We start from the raw sequence: 13,450 nt of genomic DNA on the forward strand, positions 1-13,450 counted from the left end.
TTGTCATTGGTTGGAAAATGTAAAAGTGAGAGGAAAGAGAGAAAAGAGAGAAATTATTTGATTTTTTCAGCGAATAAGATTATGCCACGTCATTCCCTCATCAAATTCCCTCACCAAATTCCCTCACCTAATCATTTCTCATATAAAATATATACTAATATTTGTCTATGTCTTTTATTATATACAATATATTTACTTTTTTTTATTTCTTTCCATATTATATATAATATATTTTTATTATAGGTAATATATTAATTTTTTTTTATGTCTTTTAATATATAATATAATATATTAATTATTATATCCATAATATTGTTTAAGCTTTTTTTTTTTTCTATTATCAATCCAACTCTAATATAAATTAAAAATCATTATATATAATATTGTTTTTATATAATTATCTTGACGCTATTTTGTTCTTGGCTAGTTAATGAATATATATAATAGTTTTTTTTCTATATTCGTCAATGAACTATCTATATAAAACTATCTATATAAGTATAAATTTCTCATCATACAAAAAGAAGTTAAAGTTATCTAAGCAATAATTATAGTAGAAATGAAAAAGATTTTAATTTATCCGTAAGTCTCTTGTGAATGAATGAGAGAAATAATGTATATGAGAGATAACATAAAAAATGAATCAACCTATTATAAATGAGTAAAAGAAATGATGTTATGAATTAAGGAAAAAAATAGTAAAGAATGGTGAAGACGGAAGAAGAAGAATGGTGAAGAAAGAAGAAATGAAAAGGAGATAAAGAGACATAAAACTGATAGAATAGAAATTAGAATTTGATTTAGGATAATATAATATAAAAATATAGATCGTGTGGGACTTTTATATGAGCTTTAATAAGAGAAAAAAAAAATATTGTTTTAATTTTAAGTATTAATATTAAATAAATAAATAAAATATTATATATTATAAGGCTCGAAAAAACTCGACAAATCTATCATTATAGCTTTGAGCTCGACTCGAATATTAAACGAGTCGGCTCGAACTCTATCAAAGTCAAGCTCAAATCGAGCTTTGACCAAGCGGCTCGCGAGCAACTCACGAGCGGATTGACTCATTTATAGCCTTAACAATACATTCGCCCTCTTATGTAAACGAGTCGGCTCGAACTCTATCAAAGTCAAGCTCAAATCGAGCTTTGACCGAGCGGCTCGCGAGCAACTCACGAGCGAATTGACTTATAGCCTTAATAATACATTCGCCCTCCTATGTTCGGTAAATCATGGTCATATCTGCCACAAATTACATTAATAATAAGCCTGACACAACATCAAGACATTATGAATGACAAAGTTTTCATGTACACATCATTGTTTTTCCATTTTTACATGTCTTACTACAATCAGCATGAAGATAACTTAAAGTGGAAATTAGTTGGGAAAAGGAGGGGATGGATGGATATGAACATAATTTTTTACATTCGCAACTCACAAGATGGATATGACGCTACGCTTTATGGAGTAGGATCTCCTTTGTGGAGTGTGGGGTGCAAAATTGAGAGCAAACATCTCCTTGGCGGCCTGCTTTGGTTCGGAAGAACCCACTAGCTTTGTTATAATATAAGCACATTCAGAAATGTGTTCCATGTCATCCGTTTTGCTCCACAACATGGACGCCAGCTGCAGCCTCCTGTACTTGGAATTGAGCTTTATACCCCATTTCAGGAACAGACACTCCCTTTCTTCAACTGACAACCGCCTCTCCATTTGCTTCGTCAGCATCTCCCTCTCGCGTCGAAGGGCTTTTAAGCTGCTGTCCATTCAGTGAATGAATTACAATTCAAATCTGCTTTATGAAATCTTTACAAATTTAATAGCTTTACCTTGATTGGTTTGAGAGGGTGTTGCCATTTTCATCAATCTTCCCACCATTTGCAAATGTCTCCTTAAGGAAGGAGAGCCTTCTGAGCTCGACCTCCATATATATGGAGTCTGATGGATCACCCTTAAATAACAAGAAGAAGTAGGCTCTATGCACAAGTGAAGCGTTGCATATATGCCAAAGTTCAATAATTTCTCTTTGCAGCCTTTTGAATTCAGAGTCCCAGTTTGAAATGCTTTTTGAATCATCTTCTAATATTGGATCCAAACCAACATCCTTTACTTCCTTCTTCACTTCTTCTGAACTCATACCTTTTATAAAGCTACTTGAATTATCGTCATCATCATCATCTTCCATTGGGTCCAAACCGATGTTTCTCACATTCTTCATTGCTTCAGGCTTATCAACCTATCAGATAACACATAACAAAAAATACAAACTGTTGGTAACACTTAAAAAAAACAGTAGTGATCATTAAACACTTGTTTTTTCAGTTTTATCCAACACATCCTTAGTTTGAGTCGAGCAATGAAACTTACATGAGCATCGGTAATTTGCTTCTCATCTCGTAGCTCAGCCGTCATTTCCTCCTTTGGTTCGAAACATGTTGTGACATCCTTCATGTTCATATCGCATGGAGTTTCATCACATTCTTCTTCACGGTCATTAATATCAACAATTGGCTCGGACGCCTCTTTAGCATCAGATTCATAGTTTAGTACCCAATGCTTTCTCTGGATTCCCTCGGGTCTTCCAGAGAATTCTTTCTCAAACCCATTTGGAGGTGTACTTTCATTACCATGTAGTTCCTCGAAGAAATTTGATTGTGGATCTGTCACGAAACTCGCTTTGCAACTTCTACTTTTATTTAACTGCAGCTTTCCACGAAAAGACACATCTCTTGTCATAGTCCATGGAGACTGTTCCTGCGAAGGAACGTTAAAGGGAGAACCGTGTGCTGTGGAGGTTGGACCAATGGTTGGTGATGAGACAAATTCCAACCCTCCATTGTTTTCGTTTTCATTTTCGAACATTTTCAGCTCAGAGATCTCCTCCTCTTGTCTATCAGGAGATGATGCGCTCATCTCGGAATACATGTATAAACTGGCGTTCTCTGTCTCAATGCATCGAACCTCCTTGCATAATTCTTCTGATATTCCATCACTTTGTCCGTCAATATCTTCCCAGTCCTGACTGTAATTGCACTGCTCCAAATTTGATGTATTGACGAACAGCTTTGAAGATATACCGTCGTGTTCAGACTGTTCATAGTTAAGTTCTGAATCGCTATCGCTGTTTCCATCGTAATCTTGTGATGTCTCAGACATTCTGGTGCGAATTCCATATGATGGCACGGAAGCTAAAACAGAAGCATTCAGTACAGGGATTCCATCGTATTCGGGTGATCTTCGCACGCGAATATGAGGGTAGGTGTTCATCTCTGCCTGTATGAAGAAACAGATATCATGTAAATAAAATTATAGTTCAGTTAATACAAAAGCATGCAGTACTATAAATATACCCTTGAATCTCTTTCTTCACGTAGCTGCTGTAGCAACTCATGGACTTGAGATCGAGCAACATCTCTTTGTAATGTCAGATTTATCACTTCCTTTTCCAGCTGAACAAGATTAACAATATATTAGTTTTCAAAAGTTGGAAACATCAAACAGCTAATTTGATTCATTAGTCATTACCCTTTCAATCTGAAAGTCCTTCTCGTGCACTAATGCTGAAAAGTTTGGTGTAAGAACAGTGGTTGTTGTTGATCTAGGACTTCTTAATTCAGTCTCCAATCTAGCCAACTCTCTTTGCAGTTGTTTCACCAGTGCTTTATCTGACATAACTACATTTATGTGGGCATTCGTGGCTACTTCTTTAGCACAACTCGCGAACAAAAGGGTGTTTCTCGATTGCTCGACATGGCATCTTGCTGGACTCATAGTGCAGATAATGGCAGTCCTGGCATTGCCTCCCAATGAAGATTGCAGTATTCGGGTTAACTTGGAATCTCTAAAAGGAATATGTCCATTTCTCCCTTTGCTGTGTTAACAACCACAAATTACATCAAATGAATATTGAACTATGTACGTTACAAATTACAACAAATTTGACATACCTTAGCTTCCGAATCACAGTTCCTAGGGACAGCAAACTACGATTGATGTGAGAACCTTCCTTTAATCTTGTGCCAGCAGACAATGTTGCAGATGCTCGCTCACTTCCAGCTAGATCAACAAAATTCTACCAGAAAAAGAAGAAGGAAAGATAAGGAAAATGTTCAAAGTTACATCACTATTAACTCCAGTTAACAGGAAGATACAAACCACTGCAGCTGAGAAGGCATTGGAGTTTTCCCTCCCTACGAATTCACGAGGGCAACTATCAATTGTCTACAAAAAGAAAAAAAACAGAAGAATGTAGATGCATTAATATTCTGATCAGATTGATGAAACACTTGGATACAACTATAAAGAATCTTACAAGCCTGATGATTTGATGAGATCTAGAACTGACTTCATTCAATAAGGTCTCCCCCACTTGTCTCTGAGCTGCAAAAGAAATGCAGGAAGGGCTTTATAAAATTTAGTTAAAGAAACTATAAGGCTGCTACTCCAACCACAGAATATGTATTTCTTTACCTTCGCAAATCGAAAGAAGCTCCATTACATGATTCCAATCCCTCAAAGGCTCCTCTGTGAGTTTCTCCACAACAGTTCCTCTCTGCAAATTGAATCCATACGAATAGAAAATCAAATGAATTGTTTTTTTCGGTAGATTCGCCAACAAAAGTAAAAAAATTGACCTCTGGATCATCAAGAAGTCTAAGTGGAGTGTTATCCGTGGTGAGAAGGTCCTTAACAGATTCATTGTAAATCTCCATGGCAGAGAACTTCAAGATGAACTCCCTTTCCATATGCTATAAACAATATGAGCCGTTTATTGATTGTATAACATGAAAATATACATATATATTAGAATCTCGGGTACCTTTTCAATGTAATTGTAAATATCTGCTATTGTGTACTCGGTAATACCACTCATGGTGTGTGTCTTTCCACTGCTTGTTTGCCCATACGCAAAGACCGTAGCTATAGCAATCTCTCATATCAGTTATTAAACACGATAATACTGAACGGGGAAGAAGATGAAGAAGAGTTTTCACTCACAGTTAATGCCATTAATAACAGAGAGAGCAACTTCTTTAGCTCCTGATTGATAGACCTGCTTAGTAGAACAATCACTCCGAAATACCCTGTCTAGGGATGAAAAAAGACAATTTACAAGATAAGATCATCAACTGTAAGATGTAAAAAATGGAATGGAGAAGCCAAAATTCATACCAAAAGTGTAGGAGGTGGGGTACATTGATCGCTCAGGCAATGGAAGGTTTCCATTCTTGTAAATGACAGTGTTGTCATTAATACATTCCCAATCTGAAACATCTCTTGCTGCAATCTCATTGTCGTTCAAAGGCCTAAGTCTGACAGATACAAGGATCCTCTCTTCATCACCACCACCACCGCCTGTGCCGGTAACCACCACCCGCGGCAGTTGTTGTTCCCCTGCCTCGCTGACCCCCATTTAGTCGTGGTCGTCGGGAGAGGGTGGGAAATAATGTGAAGAAATCAATCAGGCAATCATAGAGAGAAGACAGATGAGTTATCTTCTTCCTCCTCTGTTACAACATCTTTATGTGGCATTTGTTCATGTTTTATATAAAGAAAACAGGTCCAACCAACCATACTCTGAATCCTCAATCATGGTCTGCAATAATCAAGTTTTAATCATGAGTTAATAAGCCTTAACAATAATAATTAAGATTTGTTGACGTTTTTGTCTATAGTTTTTAATGGCGTTGGTCCCATTGAACAGACTGTCAAACACATGATTCAGAGGAGGACAAAGGAAAATGAATTGTTTTCATTTCTTTTTTCTCCATTGATGAAAAATGAAAGCAAATAGGTTAAATAATAATAATAATAATAATAATAATACCTTGAAGAAGGCAGCAGAGATGGAATGTTTCTCTGAATTCCAGAATTTCTCTCTCTATCTCTATCTCCCCCGTCTGTAATGGATATTATTAGAGAGACAGAGGAGAAGAGAGTAATAAATGAATTTTGTCTCCCCCTTCCGAATGGAATGTGATCCCCGCCCTTTTCACCGTTGCTTTCTTCTTCTTCTTCTTCCAGCTTCAGAATCTCTCCTCTGGAAATTAGATGGAAAGAGAGAGAGAGAGAAAGAGAGATGAAGAGAGGGAGAGAGAAAGGAAGATGGAGAGAGGGAGAGTAATTAGTGCGTGGCTAATTAATTGCAGGATGGGTAAAGCTTAAGAATGGAGGTTTAATTTGAGATTGGATCGTTGAAGAAGATGATGAAATAGGACGCTTTATTATGTACCAGAATTTGACAGCTAACATACAATTTCCGGCATTAATTCTCTAAGCAAATGAAATAAATTTTATTAGCTGAAATTTTCGGTTATTTAATTATAATGACTGTAACATAAAATCTTGTTTTTTATAATTTAAAAAATAAGGAGACTCAAATTAAAATTTTAAACATTAGATTCGAAATTTCAATTAGTCATAAATAACGAAACTTAATTTAACAATTCATTAATTAGAATCTTAATTTAACAATTTATTAATTAATAAATAAAATATTTATATCACTAATTTAACTGTCGAATTTCAACCCAAAACTTATACTTAGTTAAAATTCGGAAGTTAAAATCACTCCGTGGAACTCCGTGGGGGAAGATGTTGATTTGTTCATTCATGATGGTTACCTCTTTCTATATTAATTTTTTATTTATTTATAAATATTAAGTATATAATAAGTTAACCAAATTGAACTTGTTAGTAATAAAGGGTCTTAAAAAAAAAATCATATTTCATAACCTGTCTTAATCTTAAGCATTCATTAATACAAACCGATTCTTATGTTTAGATCATACTCTTATATATATTGAAATAGAACTGACAAATTTTAAATATAGTATTATTATTATTGAAAGTATAAGTTTGAATATAATTTTGATTTAAAATAAAGGTCACGTGGGTTAAAGGCAATAGATAATAAAAATAATTATAGCCTTTAATATTTGATCATTACTCAATGCTTTTTTTAACCAAATTCAATTTTTTATTTATGATTCGATTCTTTCTTATTTAGTTATTAGTAACTTGTCTTTAACAGTGAAATTGCCTATTATATAAGTATTTTCTTTAATAAAAACACTATGATTTAAGTAATACTAACTTTTTCAAAATAATAAAATTCAATTTTATTTTATAATATTTTAATTTTGTTAAAATGATACATATAATGAAAAATGATAATAATAGTTAAAAATACATCTACGCATGATAGGGGATAGAAAACCAAACAAAAATAAAGTTGAAAAATATAAAAATAAGAACAAAAATACAAAAATGTCCTACAACAAATTATCGTAAATTCTCGACAAATACAATTAACTCCTCAACCACAATGACAGATCTATTTAAGAGCTCGGGTGTGCTGAAATCTACCTCGAAAATTTTTTTATGTATATATATTTTTTATCGTACAAATGTAACCTTCCTCTCTAATTTTTTTAAAAAAAAATTAATACACTATTTTTTAATCTTTTAAAAAAAAAAAAAAAACAATTTAACTTTATCCATTCTCAGATTATTAATAATTTTCTCGATATATTTTTTAATCATCTCAATTTTTTTAAGTCCACCACAACTCGAATTTTTAGATCCGTCCCTGTCAACCACTTAACTAAAATTACTATTAGTTTTTATTAATAACATTTTAAATAGTTGATCAAATTAGATTTATTAATTGATTAAGTAGTTAATTCACAAAAATATTAAAAACTTCATGTTACCGAATTTTGTGGAATCATGCTAGCTTCCAACCATAAAAATAAATTAATCTATTTTTAAATTTAAATGACTACAAGTCAATCATGTTAATTTCTTTCAAACAAAATAAATGCACAAAAAAATCCGACAAAAACAAAAGAACCCTTAAAAATAGGGGTCATTACAATTGGATCATCAATTGAGGACTGACTGATCGAAGAAGAAGATTAATTAAGTTTGAATAGGGTAAAAAAGGTGATTTGTTTATATTTTAATTTGAGACGGTACTAGTATGAAGAGGGAAAGAATGGATGCCCACCTTGGGAGGTAGGGTCCGTTTAACTCATAAAAAAAGAAGAAGAAGATGACAACCCCATGTGAAGGATGCTAAATAAACTGCCCTTAAAAAGAAGTACCAACAATCCTTGATTGCACAACCATTGCATGTGAGAAAAAAAGATGTCTTTTTGCACCCTCTTTCATTATTGACACTCCATTCAATTTTATTGTGGCTAGCATTGATTCATGCTCATGGAACCAAATTATCCATTATAAACTTATAGTTTGGTTGATGTCTGATCATCATATATATACTATGCTTTGAGTGACATTAATTATTTTAGTTACGATTTAGTGTACAAGGAGATGTATGTTTGGTGTGTATTTGGTACGCCCTTAAGTCCAAAATAACGTCTTCTTTTTGTTTCGCGCAATTTATGGTTGTATGTTAACCATCGGGCAAACATATGATCAAGAGTATCTTTGTGGTCAATGTGTGCTTGTTTTATCATCATATTTTATGTTATTTTTGTTAGCATGGATTATGCCTATATTCACGATTTGTGTACTACGATATGTGCATGGTAAGAGTCAGTTTAAGAGATAAAAAAGTCAAAGGTTCAATTACATCTGAAAGTGCTTTGAGTTGAAGCGGAGTCAATTCTCCTTAATTAAAAAAAAGGAGAAAGTTAACCGATAATGTTAGTGTTTTATTGTTGATTTTCTTGTTTTTGTTCTTGGAAATCTATATGTTGCTGGTAATTTCGTTTTGTCGTTTTTATGGTGCTAGGTAACAATATTACGAAGAGAAAGTCTTTCATATTCTTGTAAATATATGTTTATAATCAAAGAGTGCGATTTCAATTGTTTCTACCAAACTAGGATAAAAATGGGGTTTAATAAAAATTAAAAATAAAAATGAAATTAGAATTTAATGGTATTCCGACCAAAATTGTATTTCAAACAAGAGGCCATGCAGTTTTGGTGGGAGCCTTAGACTATTCAACATTGACTATTGCTATTCACAAATATGACAGCAAAGAATGTGGGCCAAGACATATCTAATAATGCATCATTTGAAAATAGGAAAATCCACCTATTTATCATATTTTTAATATTCTTAATTTATAAACTAAATATTTATTTACAAATGTATGTAATTGTGATAGTGCATGGATTTATAAATAAGCTCACATAATTTTATTAAGTATGTCAAATTTAAATTAATAGAAGCTTAACCAAATATAAATGTTGAAAGACCCAAAAATGAAAATTTGTATATATATATATATAGTTTCTAAAATATTTTCATCCACAATGTTTTCTTTTATATTTTTAAAGGAAAAACAAAATTGAAGGAGGGCCAATAGTATTGAGGGTTGGTCAAGGGAGGGGCATGGCTGATCTAATAAATGGAAAGTTGAATTAGACCTCTATTTTCCACTCTTCACAGAAAATAAATAAATAAATAAATTAGAGCTGTATTTTTATCCTGATTCTAAGTTTCTCAATTAATTAATTAATTAATATTTAAAAGTCGACAAATTAAAGAAATGGGTCAAAAAGCAATAATAATTATATATATGAAAAGTGAATTTGCTTGGAGATCTTGAAAGTGGGTCTAAAGGAGACCGCCGCCCACTCATGCATGCTAAGAAAATTTCAATCTTCATTATTATTATTTTAAAGTTTAGTGTTTAGTTTTTTTATTTAAATAATAACATTTTATTAAAAATAAATAAATATTATAAACATTATAAATCAAAACTAGTATTAACACATTGAAATAGGTCAGGTAACAAAAGACTTATATTAGAGGACAAAGATTAAACTGTTTGTTTTACCATCTTACTAAAATTAAAAAGAAAAACTAATTATATTTTTCATATAAAACTGAAAAAGTTACTAAAAACTAAACTAAATTAAAGTTAGTCATATAATATTTTTGAATAATTGATACCCAATTTAATCTAAATATTCAACAAATTAGTAGTTTGTTTCAAGTTTTAATTTAATAATTGTACATTTTTAATCTCTTTGCAAAAAAATATTTAGTTTAAAAAATTTTGATACAAATGAAGTTTACATATTCCAAATTTTATAAAGACAAGATGAAAAAAAAATTGTAGTACAAAATTATAAGAAAATTTGTTTACTGATCATAGTTTTTTTTTAATATTATTTTAATTATTAACAGCATCATTCATTTGATTAATATTTGTTAATTGTGACTTAATTTTTAATTTATTTTATAAATTACATAAATCTCTTTTATAAATCTTTTTTTAAGTAGATAATTTCAATTAATCCATATAAACACAAAGATTATACACAATCATAATATATTTTTTTTTTAGATTTCTTTTATGTCTTACCAAAAAGAATTTAGAAGTTGGGAAGATATATCGGATCGAATTTTCGCCAACAGAAGTTTGATGTTGTTTTTTAAAGATTTTTTTTTTCGATTTTATTCAGTTTTTTAAAAATTCTCTCTATCATATTATTATTATTATTATTATTATTATTATTATTATAACTACCAAATCACTTGTTTCATCAACTAAAATATTCTTATTTTATCTTTAAAAAATTTAAATTTTAAATACAAGAAAGAATTATAGTAATTTAACAAATTAAAAACTTAAATAACTTACTTTTTCATCGAACAAAGTTTTTTAAGATGAAATTTTAAAAAATCATAAAAATCTACCAATTTGGGACAAGCCCTTTAGGATTGAATAAATACTAAATGAGTTAAACATGATTTGTTCTTAAAGATTATACCGCTGCCCTCAAATATAGTTGCACTCAAATTCAATAGACGTCCACTAAAAATCACACAACATCCAATACATATATCATATCCCAAACGAAAAAAATAAAATTGTTTAATAAAGTAAATGTTTCAAAATTTCCAATAAAACACCCAAATTTAAAATATTGGAGTATCTCTATGTGTAGTAACAATTTTTAAAATTCAAAGAAAATAAAAAATAGAATAAGACTGTCACAATCACAACTATATCATATTCGTCACATTAATTAATATATATAGGAAAACTTGGGGAAAAAGTGAGATATTTGTGTTATTATATTCAGGAATCATGTGAGAGGAAGTCATATGCTAGCTTTTGGGCAATATTTTCTTATCAATTAATAATATTGGTGAAGAAATGTTCTCTCTTTCTTTTTTCGTTTTTATATATATTTTATTTTATTTTATTTTCTTGGGTTACTGGTGGATATATATACATCTCTGACCACAACAAGATCCCAGCCAGATTTCATATTTTGTTTTTTTTGTAGACAAGATAAATCATTGGCATTTGTCACAGTGTATAAGTTCATAGTACTTGATCATGGATTGTATATATATACAAACATTATATGCAATATCTATCTGTTACATTATAAGCAAGTTTGAAGATATAAATAATACAAATACATTGTATATATGTTCCCATTCCGGTTGACGAAAGTAAAGAGGGCCCTTCGCCTTATAGTTTGTTCGATTTTCTTTTGTCATAATGCATCATGATTGTTATGGTCGCAGGCGATGCGGTGTATGGATGTTAGCCATTGTCTTGCTCCCAAAAGCAGCGACACAAAATAATATTAAAAGTTATAAATAATGAAAATTATAAATTATGAAGACTCGTTAACCTAACTGCGTAATAATTTATGTCTGTCATTCCCGATTATTCTAACAAATAAAAATTACAAATTACATATAATGTGAAATTGATGGTTTAACTAATTGCTAATGACAATTAATTAAAGTGATGTGTCCATACACTAAAAGTCAATTAAAATTAGTGGAGCAGATAAACAAGAGATGTAGATATAGTAATTATGTGGCAAAGAGAAATTATAATCAACACCTACCTAATCTCTTAGGTTATATACTATAAAATATGTACCATTGATATTAAGAATTTGTTATATTGAATTATAATATAATTCAATTTATATGTTTTAAACAAAAAAATAATAATAATTGAGAGATTTGTTTGATTTTATTTATTCTTACTTAATTTGATTGGATTCAAATTAAATATATATATATAATTTTTTTTTTAACTTTAAAAATTAAAGTATGATCTCGTATTCCAACTTAGGGTTAGGGTGTTGTTAAATAGAATGAAAGTTGAAAACTTTACCCTCTTAATTAAGACTCTATGCATAGACTTGTTTTAATTATCCATACAAATTCCAATTGTTAATATAATTACTTATTTTAATTAGATTCTTGAACAAACAACATATAACTATAATTATTGATCCCATTCAATTTCTGTGTAAAATTTTGCATTTTCTTCATCTTCTTGTAAATAAAATTGAGCAGTTGAATAAATAATTATTTTAATTGAAAGAATTTGATAAATATTTATTGCTAAATATATTTTTATCTTTATAATCTAATTTAAATAAAATATTTTTAAATGTTGATAATCATGGAAAAGAAGATGGATTATTATAATTAAACAAGAAAATATATTCTAATATGATTGAGAGGCCCAATTATGTTATAGCCCATTTATATCTGAAGAATATTCAGTTAGTGTCAATTACACTCAAATTAATTACCCGTTTTAAAAAAATAAAAAAATACTCTCAATAACTCAAGTAAACGCGTTTCTTCCCTTGTAAGTTGTATAATACAGTAGATACCAAAAATATTAAATTTTTTAATCAAGTTTCTGTCTAATGGATATATAATTAATATATTTTTATTATAACTTAAAACTCAATATTTGAATTATTAATTATAAACTTGAAGTTTTATTATATATTTTTTATTTAAGTTTATTCTCTCTCAAATAACCCATTTAAATAATTAAGAATTCTTAATGGAATAAATCGTTCTTCAGACCAATTTTAGTCTCTTGATGCATGAAAGGTTAACCCTAGTTTCAAGAACTTTCTACAAAACTACATCGATCTTACTCCCATCTCTCTCATAGGGAACATCCAAGAACTTTCTCAACTCTTTGGATGGCTTTGTTAACTACATGACCACTACTGAGTTCATTCAAAGAAATGGAAATTGCGGGTTTTTTCATCCGAATTACTAAACATAAAACGAGTATATGAATTGTGTTATAATTCATTATAATGAAAAAAATTTATTCCGAGTAATAACCGACTCTAGTTTTTATTGTGCCTCCGCCCTTTATAAACAGTAAGCTAAACTAAATCAATCGGTCAATAACGATTTTGACGAATAACCCATAAACTTCAAACCATGTGGGGATTAATTAGTTACCAGTTTTAATTCTTACGTACGTACCCTCTAGGAATAAAGCAAAGCTTAATTAATAATTAACGATGAGAAAAAATTATATAGAGAGATCATAATTAAAAAGAATTTGCGTGGAAGGTTCCTGTAAAAGCTTGACTGCGACTGATCTTGTAAACTCCCTATATATATAATTCCCCAATCTCCGTAGCATTCATAATTATCTAC

The 13,450-nt window shown here is 30.3% G+C and overlaps 1 protein-coding gene across 1 annotated transcript; it reads right to left on the reverse strand.

Annotated features, from left to right (window-relative positions):
* Positions 1-1,234: 1,234 nt before the first annotated feature.
* Positions 1,235-6,185, reverse strand: LOC124913890 (kinesin-like protein KIN-7F). Its single transcript, XM_047454323.1, has 14 exons — positions 5,840-6,185; positions 5,185-5,608; positions 5,011-5,100; positions 4,832-4,932; positions 4,647-4,760; positions 4,483-4,564; positions 4,325-4,392; positions 4,168-4,233; positions 3,960-4,084; positions 3,538-3,883; positions 3,363-3,461; positions 2,380-3,285; positions 1,842-2,248; positions 1,235-1,768 (listed from the first exon to the last, which is right to left on the reverse strand). Exons 2-14 carry the CDS (start codon positions 5,423-5,425, stop codon positions 1,447-1,449), a joined length of 2,967 nt encoding a protein of 988 aa, XP_047310279.1. The 5' UTR covers positions 5,426-5,608; positions 5,840-6,185; the 3' UTR covers positions 1,235-1,446.
* Between the last annotated feature and the right edge of the window lie 7,265 nt (positions 6,186-13,450).

This window comes from Impatiens glandulifera, chromosome 9 (assembly GCF_907164915.1).
Source record: "Impatiens glandulifera chromosome 9, dImpGla2.1, whole genome shotgun sequence".
Lineage (NCBI taxonomy): Eukaryota > Viridiplantae > Streptophyta > Magnoliopsida > Ericales > Balsaminaceae > Impatiens > Impatiens glandulifera.

Bases quoted from the DNA above. Each gene is read 5' to 3' on its own strand.
- LOC124913890 (XM_047454323.1), bottom strand. From the start codon at position 5,425: ATGGGGGTCAGCGAGGCAGGGGAACAACAACTGCCGCGGGTGGTGGTT. The intron at 5,101-5,184 runs GTATGAATTTTG...TTTCATCCCTAG, and splicing joins CCCCACCTCCTACACTTTTG to ACAGGGTATTTCGGAGTGAT. The intron at 4,234-4,324 runs GTAAGATTCTTT...TTCTTTTTGTAG, and splicing joins CTCATCAAATCATCAGGCTT to ACAATTGATAGTTGCCCTCG.